At 53.2% G+C, this 16,442-nt stretch overlaps 4 protein-coding genes across 4 annotated transcripts; 2 read left to right on the plus strand and 2 right to left on the minus strand.

Annotated features, from left to right (window-relative positions):
• On the minus strand, positions 1-1,574 carry MIND_00389000 (uncharacterized protein; the record flags this gene model as incomplete). The annotated part of the gene is made up of 8 exons (XM_037360721.1): positions 1-357; positions 403-762; positions 797-832; positions 882-998; positions 1,047-1,187; positions 1,240-1,290; positions 1,333-1,416; positions 1,485-1,574. 8 exons carry the CDS (start codon positions 1,572-1,574, stop codon positions 1-3), a joined length of 1,236 nt encoding a protein of 411 aa, XP_037223606.1.
• A 483-nt stretch (positions 1,575-2,057) lies between these two features.
• Positions 2,058-3,756, plus strand: MIND_00389100 (uncharacterized protein; the record flags this gene model as incomplete). The annotated part of the gene is made up of 8 exons (XM_037360722.1): positions 2,058-2,147; positions 2,211-2,294; positions 2,345-2,407; positions 2,460-2,603; positions 2,656-2,856; positions 2,912-3,069; positions 3,114-3,375; positions 3,427-3,756. The coding sequence occupies 8 exons, from the start codon at positions 2,058-2,060 to the stop codon at positions 3,754-3,756; spliced, it is 1,332 nt and encodes a 443-aa protein (XP_037223607.1).
• Positions 3,757-5,601: 1,845 nt separating this feature from the next.
• On the minus strand, positions 5,602-6,914 carry MIND_00389200 (uncharacterized protein; the record flags this gene model as incomplete). The annotated part of the gene is made up of 4 exons (XM_037360723.1): positions 5,602-6,288; positions 6,342-6,485; positions 6,538-6,775; positions 6,826-6,914. The coding sequence occupies 4 exons, from the start codon at positions 6,912-6,914 to the stop codon at positions 5,602-5,604; spliced, it is 1,158 nt and encodes a 385-aa protein (XP_037223608.1).
• Positions 6,915-7,306: 392 nt separating this feature from the next.
• On the plus strand, positions 7,307-9,301 carry MIND_00389300 (MYND-type domain-containing protein; the record flags this gene model as incomplete). The annotated part of the gene is made up of 4 exons (XM_037360724.1): positions 7,307-7,372; positions 7,417-8,709; positions 8,763-8,907; positions 8,958-9,301. Exons 1-4 carry the CDS (start codon positions 7,319-7,321, stop codon positions 9,299-9,301), a joined length of 1,836 nt encoding a protein of 611 aa, XP_037223609.1. The 5' UTR covers positions 7,307-7,318.
• Positions 9,302-16,442: the final 7,141 nt, after the last annotated feature.

The raw sequence follows: 16,442 nt of genomic DNA on the forward strand, positions 1-16,442 counted from the left end.
CTACGTGCCCTCGCTGCGAGTCCAATTTCCCTTCTTCCGATCCGGCGCGGCGGCATCAGTGTCCCTCTGACTGTCCGAGGGATCCCACTTCCTCTTCGGGCCACTCCAAACCTTGAACTGTGTCTGCGCCATCGGCGTCGCCTTTATCGCCGGCTCACATGCGCCGACGCCGCGGAAGTACACGCTTAGCATATCCCGCACTCCGTCATCATACCCCAGAAGCTGCAGGCCGAAACTCTCGACCGTCGGCCGGCCTGGGCCGGTGGTAGCGGCGAACTTCGGGTTCTGAGCCAGCTTGAGCGTGTCCTCAAGGTCATGTTGGCGGACCCGCATGGCGCGAAAGACAGCAAAGCGAGACTGGGGCATCGTCAGTGGGAGAAGCGGCAGCAATTGGCATCTCACGATGTCGGGCGGGATGTCGCCCACGGCAACGCAACCCGGGACGCTGCGGAGGCTGAGCACACGGTATACGCCCATGTAATAAAGGCGATCCTGTTGATGGCAGAGCAAATCAACCTCCAGAGAAGGGGACGCGAGAGATGTCAGGTGCGAGTGCGGGCGCCAGATGCCGTTCACAAATTCGTGGGTTGGCGCGTAAGCGATTGCGTGGCCTCCCCTGGCTCTTGACCACAAGATGCGGCCCGGGATGAATAGCAAGGGACGGATGCGGTGGGGAGCTTGCGAAAGGTCTACATTGTCGGCCGGCCCATCGAACTTTCCGATTGTGTTCGCGGGGGGAAAACCTGTCTTGACGGAGATCACCTGGGAGCGGCAGCGTATTCATATAATGATTGACGATCGTGCGTGCCGCCTGAGTGGCTTCCATCGGCTTCTGACATGGGGGTCAACATTCACTCAGGTTTGGGATCTTGAAGACCCACCACACCGGCTGGAGTCCATATCCGTGTAGCTTGAAGGAGCATGGGTGTGTAAGACGGGAGAGGTTCTGGGATATGGGTGTGGCCGCTGGTGCGCAGTTGGTGAGTGCTTTTGTATCGCTATGCTCACGTTAATCCTGCCAGCGAAACGGGGAAAAGTCAACACACCTCCTCTTCCCGAGCACTTCTCAAGTGCCAATTCTCATCGCGCAACATCCTAGTTTCGTGCTCCAGATCATCAAGAGCATCATCCCGCTGCCTCATCGTTGCCCGCAGGAGGTCGATTTCATCCTGCGCTGCATGAAGCCTCTGGTTGGCCATGAATGAGTTTCACATACTGCCAGAATCGGTCGGCGCGCACCTGTGTCACCGCCTGCAGCTCTCTCTGCGCCGTCGCCAGCTCATCCCTCATCTACTCCGGGTCGGTAATGCACCTCAGGCTCGAGGCACGCACCGTTTCCAGCCCCTCCGCTTCTGCGGCCAGTATTTCCAAAGCCTTCTCCGCCGCGCGTACTTCCGTCGTCTTGCACACCAGCGCCTACCGACAAATCGTTAATACAATGGCCCCTACACCTGGTGCACAACGAAAGAAGATGTGCGGCGCACCGCCTTAAGCTCTGCGTTGTCCTTCATGACCGTCACGAGCAGCGGCGCAGACCCGCGCTCTGGGGTGGCGGCGGAACGACTGGGCGGCATTGCTTGCGGGCCGGGTGAAAAGGAGAGAGGAAAGAGAGGGCCTTGACTAAGCGTGTGATGCGTGATGCCGTGCGCATGTGTGATGATGATGATGCCGCCAATACTTACGGCAGGTCGTTAAGGGTCTCGAAGGATTCTTGAAGGATTCCCAAGTGCAGTACTTATCCCCGCCTTCGACGTGGTATGATTTTATAGACAACTTTCCTTCTGGGTGGATTGCAGATCGTGCAGATGGGAAAAAAGGGGACCACGTGAAACACGGCATGGTCCGTGCGCCGCGCTGCACGACATCGCTGCCTTCTGGGCGGCGGCCTCGGCAGTTGTTCAACTACCCCCTTAGTTCGTTATCTCTGAAGACCGAAGACATTACTTACTTGCCCCAAGAAGAAGGTTCGGCCGGAAACAACCGACGTGTCGATCACACATCACACGCTTAGTCACACTCGACTTTTTTTCTTCCTCCCCCTTTCTGGCACACTCGCGATGCCACCTGGTCGGTCCGCCGCCGCACCCGAGCGCGAGACGGGGGCGCTGCTCGTGTCGGTGATGAAGGAGAATGCTGATCTCAAGACGGTATGTACTATGCACATTCCTCTTCCATCTAATGCTCAGGGGCGGCCACTGAAGGGTTAGTAGGCGCTGGATACGAAGGCGCGGGACGTGCTGGCGGCGGAAACGGCGCTGTTGATGCTGGTGGCGGAGAATCAAGCGCTGGAGAAGGTGCGTTCTTGTACTGGTGGCCCCACTGTGCGTCGATTGGGTACCTCCAGGCAGGGAAAGCGGCGGAGAACGAGGTGGACATGGCACGACGGCATGTACAAGGGGTGACTAAGGTGCGTCATCATGCGTGATAGCGAGATGTATGGCTCATTCCCGGCCCGCCAGAGGCTGGACGACGCGGAGAATGAAGTTAGGCGACTGCGGGCAGTGCTCCGTGAGCGCGACGACGATGTTGCGAGGCTCGAACGTGAGAACGAGATCTTCCGGGAGGCCAATGCGCATCTCAGCGGCCACAGAGAGCAACGAGAGGTGTGTCGCAGGCACTGCCACGCGAGGATAGCCGTTGATGCCATAGTCATAGCGGGACCGCGATAACAAGCAGGCTTCCCCCATGAGGCCCCGGATATCTGAAGAATGCGCACCCACGGAATCAAGCGACAGGACTGGCCATAGCAAAATGCGTGGGTGGTCGCTAGGCGAGCACAGTCATACTGCAGATCCTCCTCCGTCATACTCTTCGGCGCCGTATCAAGCTTCACGAACATGGGTATCCGCGGCTGGGGTGGGTCCGAGTCTTCTCGGGACGCCAGATGTCCAACCGCTGACGGTTGCGTCAGAAGCCACCGACCGTACGGCAGGTTGCCAACCAGTATATGCACTCGCTGGCACTCCCCAGTAACCTTCGGCAAGACAAATTTGCCAAGGGCAACGCGATTGGACAACTCGAGGGTGGGCCTTACCACCTCGATGTTTCCCGGCACTCCGGGAGTCTTCGGTATGTCACCGTTCGTCTGATAAATGTGCGCGAATCAGATGCAGGCCAACACTCTTTCTCCCGGGGCGCCTGCTGTGGTGCGGCCCCCGCGGCGGGCACGCACTGGCCTTCGCCCCAACGCACGAATACGTGAACGGTAGCTGGCGCCCACACACCCAGCTGACGTCTCTCGCGCTCTCAACGGTTGAGGTCGATCTGCTTTCCCACCGTGACGACCTGCTCTACTACGCAGGCGTATATCGCGTGCTCAGCCTCCGCGCTGTCCCGGGCTGCGCCCCGGGGGGAGACATCCCCGACGTCGAGATCGTGCGCCATGTCGTTCTTCTGTCGTTGGCGTCAACTGAGTTAAGCCATCAGTCACACCCTTCCGTCTTCCGCGCGATGCGCCTCCGCCAGGCCGCCCCCGCCGACCAGCTGAAGCTGCAGCAGAACCCCGCCTTCGCTGCGACCGATGGACGGCCGACAGTCGAGTGTTTTGGGCTACAGTTGGTGCGGTACGATGATGGCGCGCGGGACGCACTTGCTGCGCGCTTTGGGACAGCCGTTCGCGTGTTGAACACGGCCAAGGCGATGGCGCAAGCGCAGCTGCAGGTTCCCCTGGGGCCGAAGAGGAAGTGGGACCCTGAATTCGAACAGGAGGCTAATCTCCCGGGGAAGAAGAGAGCCTGGGCCGCAAGCAGTTATTAAGGGACGTCTTTCTAATTCATAATGAAGTTGCTCCAGATCCCTCCCGGTGGCCAGTCTCCACGCTGTAAACTGTGTGCTGTCGATTAGTGCTGGCCAAATCTGATTATATTATCTTATAGGCATAATATATTATAATCATATCATATTCAGAGCTCCAACACAATAATATACTTGTAGTATAGTATAATCATGTTCAGCTGCAAAATATGAATATGTTATGAATATATTCAACTTTAATCTAGTATGCATATCTCTTGATATATTTAACATATTCGCTGCTGGAAGAAAATCAAAAACATGAGATACATGCTGGATTGTCAGGGCAACTTCCTTTCGGGCCTCTCCAATGTCCAACCTTGGATACATAGGACTCTCAAAATACAATCAGGGGCATTGTCACTCGTAAACACTTGATCAAGGGTTCTACACTATGTTTGATAGGGTGAACCCAACGTGATAACTCCTGACACTTGTTCCTACTAGGAGTAATGTATGAATCACCATATATAATAGACTAGACAAAGCTGGGTTTGAACTTGAATATTGCCCGAATAACATAAATTCCTAAATTAAGAACATTGCCACTAATTACCGAATAGCACACAAATGCCACATGGACTTCTTAAACATCTGTTGCTCATATATGTTGAGTGCAACCCAAGTCACTAATATTTGTAAGGGCAACCATGGAGGCCTGAGATCAAGGTCCTAGCAGGGGAGGATCCAAAGCATGAACATTGGTAAGTGAATACAAATGAAGCTGACCTAGCAGGGGAGGATCCAAAGAGAAGAAACTCTAAGGGTCCGCCTGCTAGGGAGCTGACTATATACTGCTTGTCTGTAGCTGCCGCTGTCGGGCACAGAAGGCTTGGGCAGCGTTGCAGGCGAGGTCCCAGGGTGACCGCCGGGAGAGCGTTAACAGATTGGTGATTGTGCGGGCGAGATGGAGGGCCGGACCGGAATTGGGGCCGGAATCGGACCGGAGTTGGACACGTCTGCGAGGGGCCGAAAGGGGGCTTCCCCTGACAAATACAATATTTGTGTACTTATTTCTCAATTTGTGGGAAATTTGAGCATATTTACTTTCAAATAACCTTAGATACAACTGGTTCACAGTACTTGGTACAAGTCATTACTGACAGCTTTGTGTCCCAATTAGGATTGGCCAAATTCTTTACCAATTTAGGACTTTAACAGCAGTCACCCCAAAAATGGAAGTGTGGAGCAGATCAATTGTTAAAGCCATGCCAAACATGTGCATACATTCACATGACATCTGCTTAATATAAGATCAATAATGATATGTGGCATTTATCACAAGTAAGGCTAATTCAGACTAAGATTACTAATTAGAACTGTGACTGAGAACAGGGACTGAGAAAATAGCTGGGATCATCAACCTTTCTATAGTTGAACATTCTGGGACTATGATCTAGTATAGTCATAATATAATATAATATAATATAATATATTCAAATATAATCATATTCAAGTAATCCCCCAAGGGGATAATATATTCAATATTTAATCAACCATAATATAATTCTGGCCAGCACTACTGTCGATCAGCCAGGCCCAGTCCCTGATCTCGGTGGCGAATCAGACTCAGATAGTGCCATGTTCTAGGCAGAGTCGTTCATGCCGGAGAAAGTTGAAATGCCACACTGGCTGTACGCTGCCGCTTCTATGTATCGATATCCCTGACGCCAAAAATAGGAGTCAATAAGATTTCAGTATGTATATACCAGTAAGGTCAGCATATGTAGATATCAGTACTTAAGCATCTCAAATCATACAATAAGAAACCAAGATTAGCGAAATTTGAATTTCGAAAGCCATGGGCCATTACGCCTGGCGCAACCTCCTCACCCCCAGCTCGAATAGCACGAGCTCAAACGGACTCATCGACCCCCAGTACATCGTCGCCAGCGCATCCCGCACCCGTGTATCTGTCCAACCCGCCATGGTTGACAACTCATCAACTGTCTTCAAGCCCGTGAGGAAAATCAAGTCGTGGTGGTGCTGCAGCGACACGCCCGCAGGAAGACCAGGCATTGGTCGCTCGATGAAGTCTTCAATCGTCTGAGGCATCACCGGTGCCAATGCATCCGGCTCGTCGACGGGAATGGTACCCACAGCGTTGGCCAGTGCGATGCGCTCGAACGCCGTCAAGCCGTCATGAGCGATGGGGACGGGGTGGCTTTCGGGAATGGGCCAGGTGGTGAGAAGCCTGTCGAGCGTTTCGACTACCTCGGCACGCGTCCACGCCGCCATCGCCGTCAACTCGGGCATGCTGATTCCAACCAGCCGGAAAAGGCCGCAATGGTGAAGAAGTGAGAGGTGCGGCGAGATATCATGTGCAAGAAATTCGACAAGAGCATCGGGAGGGTCTGGCGAAGGCAACGGGCTGAAGAGGGGACTCGTACTACGTGGCAGTGGGTCATCGAGTGCGCCAAAGAAGTGGGATGGTGGGGAAGATGGTGCATGCGAGTCACTCATAGGGCTGCCTGCCGACTTAGAGGGTGCTTCGGGCTTTCACAGAGTCAGAAATGGGAATGGCAGTCCCCAGCAGCCGGAACACGTACCGAACTTTTCCGAACAAGTGTTTTATCGCCATAGTCAAAGTCAGGAAGGTCGTAATTGTATTCTGACAGAGGACTGTCGCTGAAGCGCCGCATGCGTGAATGCCCTTCCCCGCCCTCGACCCCAGGCAGCACCTCCACATCGTCCTGTTTTCCATCAGCTTTGCTTTCGCGAGCGAGCACAGAAAAAACCACATACCTTGAAGTGCAGGTAAGTCCGCTTGAACGCCTCGTCCAAGTATAGCTCGTCGTCCAGCTCATTGTCCGGTACCTTGTAGCGGTTCCGCACCGCCCCACCCACCACCCCCTCCGTTGACTTGAGAACTAGCGCAATGTCGTGCATGCCAAGGTCGCACTGGTGGTACAGGAAGCGCGCTTTGGCACGGTCGGGCCGTGCCAGCTGGCAGCGCGTGCCTCGCCGCCCGGGGCCATCGTCGCTGATGTGCGTTACTTCAGAGAGTACGAGAGCAAATATTGTGAGGCTTACTCTGGGACTGCATTGGACGATGCCGCCGCCGCTTTCTTTGCCAGCGGGCGCCGAGGCCGGAGCGTGCGCGTGTCTAGCTTGTCTTTCATTCCATCGACGAAATCTCAGTTCAACAGTTTGGCGGGGTCGGCAGGCACGGAGGTAGATGGACGGAGAAAAGCTGAATGAGGGGAGATGATGGTCAAAAGCAAAAAGGCGGCGAGGTGTCAGTGCCAATGCGATCGATGATGTCCTCGGTGCCGTCGGTGATCTGATGGTGACTCATATTTTGTTCGACGATGTTCTTCGGTGTTCGATGAGCCAGGATGGATAACACGGTTTTGGTGCCCCGTTCCCGCTCTGCTACTCATATCACTGACCGATCGACGAGCGGTCAGTCACCCCGGTCAGTATAGCACAGAGAGGCCCGTAAGCAAGTGATCACCACGTCATCACCACGAGGTGATTGACAGCGCTGTCAATCACCCCGTGTTTTTTCTTGCCTCCTCCCACCATGCACGATCTTTTGCAGCCATCCGCGCTGGAGAAGTTGCCGGCTGACATCAAGGTCAGTATGTGCCTCGTATTTCCGCTCTCAGCTAATCACGATAGGCCGCTGCCAACGTGGTTGCCTTGCCAAATGCTCGCCCCACCGATTTTGACCCTATTGCTGCCTTCCTGCGATCTGAAGCGGAGGAGACCACCAAAATACACATCCTGCCTGCGCTTTTCGCGTTGCTAGACCCTGCACGCATCACAGATAAACCAAATCCCGACCATATCTTTCTTGCGTGGGCGGCGCTCCGGGAATTCGTGCATCTCGGCGTGTCTGCTGTCCCTGCTGCGAAAGACCTCTGGACGGCCAATATTGGATGGCTGCGCTTTCTCTATGCAGATCCGGTCTCTCTAGCGGCTTTCATGGACAACAGGAAAGAGCCCATCGGGCCGGCACTCGACAAAGTCGTGATGTCCCTGCTCTTCTCTCTCATTCCCCCCTTCCCTTATGATGGCGCCGACCACGAAGCTTTCGAACTGCTCTCCGTACCTGGCTCCATCAAGCTCATCTTCCGTGCCTGGGCTCGCATCTTCCAGAAGCCCAATGGACCTGAAGCCGAAAGCAAAGAGCGTGCACGGGCTGGCTACGCGCTTTTCGCGGTCCTCACCAGCCGGGCGGTCACTTCACGGGAGGGATTCCAACAAGCCGTCGAAGGAGCCGGTGGCACACTGGAGAAGTTAGGGCAGGCACTTTACTATCATCTCGACTCTGCGCGGCACCAGCTGCAGGACAGTGTCGCTGATGCAGACACGTTCCTGACTACCCTATCTGCGGCGCGCATACGTGGTGCTCTCCACTTCATACGCAGCACCGACCCTGTTGTCCGCGACCTTCCCCTGCAGCCCAACCCGTTACTCAACGCAATGCTCGAGCTCGGTCTTGTGCCCCTGCTGTGCAGCATTATGTACACGTATTCCACTGTGCCCAATCCCGAAGACCAGATCATCAAAGCAATAGCCGGTCCCGCGTTGAACCTCCTCTCATTCATCGTCTCGTTCCCCCCGGGGCATCACCACATCCCCGAAATGCTCCGCCATCGTTTTTTCGACGCGCTCGTCAATCTGGCGCCGGCGGACTTCCACACCAGCACGGCCGAGGACCGCTACATGCTCACGAGCTTCTTCACCTCCATTCTTCCCGCTGCGCTGATCAGAACGAGTGTCCTGGAGGTCCTCGCAGACGTTCTTCCCGGATTGGCTTCCGCCGTCGCAAACGACGCATTCAAGCAAACTCCATTCTTCAAGACCTGTTGGAAGGCTTTCGCCCGCGTTGCGACGGAGCGTCTCGCGCTGTTCGAACGTTTTCGTGCTGGGGACTTTCCAGTCCAGAAGATGTGCGATAACTTGGAGGTAGCTCACTCGCCATCCGTCGTGATGTCATTGTCACTCAACAACTCGAATAGTGCGCTCGTGTTGGGCCGGAAGCGGACTTCAAACGCTGCTCGGGCTGCCGTGTACTCGTCTACTGCTCCGAGGCATGCCAGAAGGCCGACTGGCGCGACAGCGGGCACAAACGTGGGTGTGCTGCCCTGCGCCAATACCATGAACGTTTGTTCCTTCGCCACTCACCATGCTACCGGTACTGATGTTCACACCAGATGATGCGGCACTCGACCTTACGCCCACCGACAGGGACTTCCTACGCGTCCTGATGGACACTGACTACCGCACGAGCAGCCTGCGTGCGATCGCTTCCCAGCCCGGCGGGACCACACTCTATAGATACGGCGAGCGGCCCGGCCGCATCGAGCAGCCCTCGGCGCCACCCTGCGGAGTAATCGAACTTTTTGGCTCGGAGGCAGCGGCCCGCGAGGTCATCCGCCGGCTGGCACTTGGCCAGGGCAAGATTTCCCTCGATGTTGCGGAATTCTGGTCTGGCCTAAACCCGTTGTTCATGCTGGCGCTCCGGCACACCCAGTTGCCTGGTGATGGGTTTCATTGAGTCCAGACCATTCTACAGTACAAGGTGTTGTAAGACTGCAATTGTTTTTCTTGACACTCTCCTGTGAACTGAAATGACGAGCAAGCAGTGTGGTAAGATCTGCACATCGGATAATCATGCTAGCACTCAGCCAAAATACTCGAGCTATTGATCACTGTCTGGGCTCTCTGCCTCAGTATTCTGCCTCCGACTCCTCATAAATTGTACTCAGACGGCTAACGCTCCCATCCGAAGACATGCCATCGAAGGGCACATCGTCGAAGGCCACATCCCCTGTGCCTTCGCTGTCAGAATACTCTTCATCCGAGTTTGAACTTGAATAATCGAAATCGCTGCAGTCAGAGGCGCTATCATGATCGGAGCGTTGATACAGGCGAAGCGGTCTTGGGGTCTGCGCTGCTGTCTCGAGGAAAGGCTCAATCACGAGTGGAGGCCCACAGTCATCGTCCTCAACCGGAGCTGGCTCTTGCCCGACAATAACTCCTAGGGCCCAGGAAGCAATGGCAATGGTACTGACACGGGCATCCGATTCGTGCCTGGGACCATCACTGCTGAGAAGCGTTGGATACAAAGCAAGATATACAGACCGTAGCAGGTGGGAGAGGCATTCGCGCAGTTCTGTGAGAGGATCCAGCGGCCAGTGTCCGTTTGCCGCCATAATCGCGGCATAGCTGCATGAAAAGTACCGTGTGACTTCGCTGCATGAGGTGGGGTCGAGCACGGTGGCTGCCGCGCGCAAGATGTCCAAGGGGTCTATCGACCCAATCGTTTGTTGCAGGGCCTGCATTGCTGTCTCGGACTCAAAAGCGTGCCAGCTTCACGTCGATTCACAGTGAGTAACGCTGGCAGAGCAAGTACTATTCCGCTCACCGCATCAGTAAAACTACATGTCCGTCTTGGGCATCTTTGGTCTTTGAACCTGGTCTTTGGTCTTGGGAAGGCATCTTTCGGCGTCTTGGGCTTGGAAACGGTGATCTTTGGTCTTTGACACACCATCTTTGATCTTTGGATCAGCATCTTGGCAAGAGGAAATTCACTAGTAGAATTTTTGGCCTTGTAAGCCATTGAAGGCATCTGAAAGCAACCTAGAACCTTGTGAACAAGTTGTGCACTCATATAGATGGGCATTTGCTGGAAGTTCAGCACATTGCTGGACCCGAGCCGTTGAAATGTGCTAAGTCCCTAGCCGGCGCACGTGCATCTGTCACTGTCACATCACATCAGTGCCACGTCGCAAAAAATGATACCACTTTTTGCGATTCTTCCTTCCCTTCCCCCACCATCTCCCTGCAGCGTCTCACTGAGATCTTTCGCCCATCCCAATCCTGGCGAGTCCTCCTTACAGTGCTATCTTCAAGTACTAACCAGCCTTCCACCGCGCGCCGCCTGTCGCCTGTCGCCTGGCCAGCCACCCCATCTTACCCGCTCTGCGTTGGCACCAACCTCGGTCAGTACTCCACGCATGAACTCCGTGCACTGACTAGCCACTTTTCAGTGTGCATGAGCCATGTGACACCGGCAAGCATGCGGGGCCGCAGCCGCGTCTGCCACCTTCCTTCCTATCCCCCCCTCCTTTGAACTCCCCCGTCCGGTCAGTTTTCCGTATACAGCCAAATCCCTGCGCTAACTGGCTGCTTTGTAGTGCACTCGAGCGGCCTCAAGCGGCGGCCATGGGTGTTGGTTCCCAGATGGTGTTCTCGATTGGAGCTTCGGGACTGTGAGTTTTTTTTCTTGTTGGCAATCTCGACACTCAACCTCGTTAGGCAGCGGTCAGGCAGCAGTACCAGGGTTATCGACGGCGTTGCCTAGGCCTGCCTAACGGTTAATCGCTGTCCGCGTCATTTGGTGTAGGCCGGAGTGGTTGGCTTCGGTAATGGGTGCCATGTCAAGCGCAAGTGCGAGTACCTGGTGGGCTGTAGGGGAAAGGAATAGGATTGTACCGTGTACACTATAAGCTACAAATAGCACAATATTAATATATATATGATTTTCACTACTCTATATCTGGTCTTTGAGCATCTTGGAGTGCATCTTGCTTAAGCTTTGGTGGTCTTGGTCAAGATGCAAAGGATCTTTTCAAGACCAAAATGGTCTTGTGAAAGATGCCCAAGACAAATGAATCTGCTTAGCCCAAGACCGTGGTCTTGGGCATCTTTGGCGTCTTAGGCATCTTTGAGATCTTTGGCAAGATCTCAAAGATGCCTAAGACCGACCTGTAGTTTTACTGATGCGCTTGTGAATATGTGTCACCTCTAGTCCGGGAGCGATGCTATTGCATAGGGATTGAAAGGTCCATCGGAGTAGGAGAGAGTTGACGAGAAAGCGGCTGACTTCTTCGAGAGGCTGCAGGGCTGGATCAACCTGCGCCTCGAGTGCGTCAGCAATGATCGCAGCACCTTCAGGAGAATGGCACATTTGCGCGATCAGCAAGAGCTGGAATGGGAGCCTGAGTGCTGCCATCAGAGGGAACGGAATTTGGGACTTGGGAAGCCTACCCAGGGACAGAAAATAATGTCTGTACACATGCCGAGAGAAATTCGTGCGGGATAGACAGACTTGCCTCACACATCTGTCCCACAAGCTTCAAGAGACGGAGTCGCGTATTGGGATGCAGGAGAAGTGTGTCGTATACCGCCCGCCCACGTGGGCTCACAATCGATCTCTCGAGAATGCGGGAGTCGATATTGAAACTGGGTTCTTTGTTTAGTGTGTCCAATCTGCCAACAAGATCGTCCAGAATCGCGCATTTTGTCGACGAGCCGACATATGGGAAGCTGTCACATTGTGTTAATAGTGGTAGGTGTTTTTTCAGCTGGTCTGCAGAGCACGGACCTGAGGTAACTAAGGTAGACCTCTGCTGCCTCGTCGGTAAGACTGCGCTCTCGGTTTGCCTCGAGAAGTTTCCGGGCCTGTCCGTCATACATAAAGCGCATGAGTGGCTTTGCTGCAGCATGCAAGTTTATTGTCGCGCCAGTCTCATTTCGGTCTGACCACCAGCTGCGGATGCTGGGGATGCTTGTGGAGCGGGTTAGTGGAGGCATGAGGCCGACGGATAAGAACGCACAGCCTTGTAGCTGTCTACTCCGCCTCGTGGAGATACAGCCTGTCAGCAAGCTGTTGCCTGTGAGACGGTGATAAGCCGCATTTTGGAACACACATAGAAAACCACTATTTTTGTTCGTTTCATGGGTACAGCGCACGTCTAGGAACTGGCATGAGTCCCGAATGGCCAGTTAGGGAGATATCTGCGAAGAGGCGTTTCGGTTCGACCGTTGTTGATAGCAACTGGCCGTTCAGAACGACTCTTACAACAACCAAAAACAACAGCAGAGCCCAACCAACATAGAGGATCTATCCAATCCTTTATATATACCAAAAGGGAGTGTAAACTAAAAGGCATATTCGGTCTGGCATGCGCTGGGACTCGAACTCAGAACGCTCCAACGACGGTTCAACCAGGCTTCGAACGGATCAGTCCCTGACAGCATTGGAACGCGGTTTCGGAACTTACGCAAGGACAAGGACATGTGGAGGTGCGGTTAAACGGGAAGCATGACTCAGTGGAAACGAGGGCTTGGCTGCAGATCGCGGCGACCTTAACCCGTAACCGTCCAACCGAGCAACTCGACAATAGATTGCGATTATCTCGTTAAGAGATTTGCCTAACGGTGTCTGGCGGTTAACCTCAAGTCATGGGTATCGATGGAAAGCTAGGAAGTGGAGCAACACGACGATAACAACAACGGTTAGCGGACCGTTCACAAAAACGCATAGACGGTCGCAATAAAGGAGGATTTACAAAGGTCATTGACACCAAACACGCGCTACCGGTCATCTAGACCTGGATTTTCGACTCTGGGCCTTATGGCGAAACGATACCTTACAAATTATGCACATGGACCATCATTCTGTTGTGGCGATTTACCTGATCTTATCATTTTCTGTTTTAGTATTTATATCTCTGTCCTGTACTTGAGCGATTCACGGATTGCCCCGCGTTACTAGGTGCATCTGGGGATCTAGCTTGTCAATATTATCCTGCTAGCTCTTTCATTCAAGTAAAAAGGCGTTGTGATCAAAGAGTTGAGGGTTCCGGTTGCCGTATAAAAGAGTTTCGGTTGGCGTACACTTGGTTTCGGTTGGCGGTCGAGAGTTTAAGGCAGTTAGTTCCTGACTTGAGACGACTCCTTGGGTTTAAGGCAGTTAGTTCCTGATCCAAACGAGTATAAACGGTTCTGGGCATCGTATTGGCGCTTTCCTATTGCTGGATTTCGTCGATAGTACGCTTAAGGACGACCACAAAACAAATCTTTAACAAGATTTCATTCGATCTACCCTACAACCTTGCACACCCGTGTACAGGCTCTGTTCCCAGGGTTCTGCACTCGTATTAGGAGACGGTTATTGGTGGTTGTTGGACGTTTTGGAACGGTGTTATACGGTTATCGCTCAGCAGACAGAACGACTATTTGTTGTTTTGTTGTTGAGTTTTAGTTGTGTAGTGTCGGTCACATCTCCGGTCTCCCCACCCGTCATCCACCCTCATCATCTGGAGCCCACCGCGAGGGGTGATCGAGTGTTATATTGAAAAGGACTCTGTTTTCGTGCAACAGTTGTGACAAGAAAGAAGACAAGCAAGCGCCCACACGCTTGGATCAAAGTACAAAATTCCACCAAAAGGGAAACAGAAAGATCTCACTGATTCCCAACCAAACGACTTCCCTGGATTGTTAAGAGGCGTTGGAGAACTGCGACCAACACCACTCTTCGTTCCCAAATTAACGAAGAAACCAACACCGAGAACCACGCTCAACTCACAAGGAGCTCGGAACAGAGAGGCACCACAAAAATCGACGAAACCTCAAGCATCTTCGTCGCGGAAACCGATTCAAGTATCGAACAAGAAGCGCTTACCAACAAAACCAGCAACAAAGCGCAAAACAAACGAAAGGAACACCACCGTCGAAGAAGAACAGCAATCATCGACACCATCTTCGCCTTTAACAGATCTATCTGAAGGCGAACACAACACAAATCGGATTAACGAACAACCGATTGAACAAAACAACAACATGGGGGATAACGGAAACGTGAATAACGGAGGACTTGGGGGGTATGGCTGCGCGTTTTAAAGTACCGGAAACCTGGGATTCGGGTCGTCCAAGTTTCGATGGGAAGACTCCTGGCAAGTTGGAGAAATTCCTAGACGAATGCGATCGCATTATCGACCAGGCGGGTATTACTGAAGCGGCGGAAAAGAAGGAGACGGTGTTGCGGTATTTGGATACTCGATATGTGAAGGAAGCGTGGAAAAACTTGACGCCGTACGGAGGAGGAACGTTTGAAGAGTGGAAAACGGCGATAAAGTCGATGTATCCAGAGTTGGATGAAGTGAACGAAGGGTCGAGAAGGCGTTTGAGAGAGATTTGCGCGGAAGCCAAGGGGGCGAGTCGAGAGGACTTGGGGTTGGTTACTCGTTTTTGTGCGTTCTTCGTACCAGAAGCAGAAAAACTACTCCTGCCTCCCTCGTTGGTCACGAACAAAGAGTTGGTGTCCTCGATATTGAATACGTTGCGTAGCGACTTCGCGTCAGCAGTCGAAGCGGCTTTGAACCAGCCAAATATCGCGAATATTCTGGGCCCTAACGCAAATGCAAATCAGAACGCAGCGAACACTCGTAGAGGGGATCGTTGGAGTTACAAGGAGGTTCTCAAGGTGGTGGCATGGCTTGCGAACAACTGGTCGGGCAGAGAAGCGGATGCGGTATCGAGGGATGATGCTAAATCATCGATTTCGGGGTCGAATCTCAGTGGAGGTTCGTTAACCTCGGACACGAGGGTCAAGTCGGAGTTTAGAGACCAGATGGAGAGTTTCGCGCTGGAAATAAATGCGTTAAAGGACGTCATGGCCGTGCGGGATAAGCAGTTGATTGAGACTATGAAGCAGATGCATGTAGCAACTGAATCTAGATCGAAAGAAGCAGCGACTCACCAGCACCAAGGGCAGCCTCAACGAGAATATCGCCAGGGTGGAGAGCGAAACTATGGTGGGATGCAAGGAAATGAACAGTGTCATTTCTGCGAAGAGACTGGGCATATGGTGCGGGATTGTCCGAAAAAGAGGGCGTTATTGGACCAAGGAAAGATCGTTATGGAGAATGGGGGTTTGCGATTACCTGGTGGATATTATATTCCTAAGTATCCTGAGAACGTGTCGCGTTATCAACGAGTGTTGGATTGGTATAGCAAGGGAGGAGGAGCTGGAACGACTGGGAACGCGCAAGCGAACTATCAATCGTCGTTTTTCAACGAGTATACTCCGAACGAGCAGTACAATCTCTTGTATGACACAAGCGAAGACGAAATCCGTTCGTTGCGGGCCCAGATGGCGGCTATGGCGAAGCAAGTGCAAGCCAATAGCATGTCGACCGGTAGCCAACAGCAGCGTTTTTTCAAGTCCTCAAGTACCAGCGCAGACCTATCCACAGATCCTTCAACGGGAACCCATGGTGCAAAACGGAAGTGGTGGAAGAATGCAGCAGCGAATGGGGGAGAGTGGAGTTGGGAACGAAGCCTATCCTTCCTTCATTCAAGCGCCCGTTCAACCGGGTTTGCCGGCAGGAGACTCGAACTTTCAACAGTTCTTGACGATGTATAACATGGTCCAGGCAATGCAGAATTCGCCGGGGTCGGGTTCGCAATCGGGAGGACAGTCGATGGAGTCGCAGTACGCGAACACACGTTCGCAGAAAGACAACTCGGCTGGCGGAAACCAAAATTTTTAGATAGTTCGAGGATGGAGGCCGGAAGTAAACGAAAGAAAGCTTCCGAGGCAACGAAGTCTCTTGAGAACCGGTCTAAAGTTGCGAAGGAAACGTCAAAACGGGAGGCAGGACCGAAGAGAACTGGAGGAGGAGTCGAATTCGGATAGTGGGGAAGAAACAGAACCCGAAGTGTTGGAAAAGGAGGATGTGCCGAAGAAGAAACGAAAGGCGCGTTTCAGAGGAGAAGACTCGGAAGATGAGAAATTGGAATACGCAGCGAGGATGGCTCCTCATTCGGAATCTCCAGGGCGAGAAATGGGGAAACGCAAGAACGGCGAGGAACGGGCGTATAAATTGGCCACCAAGTTCGATGACCCG

This window comes from Mycena indigotica (genome assembly GCF_014461135.1).
Source record: "Mycena indigotica strain 171206Taipei chromosome Unknown Mind.scaff0003, whole genome shotgun sequence".
NCBI classification, from domain to species: domain Eukaryota; kingdom Fungi; phylum Basidiomycota; class Agaricomycetes; order Agaricales; family Mycenaceae; genus Mycena; species Mycena indigotica.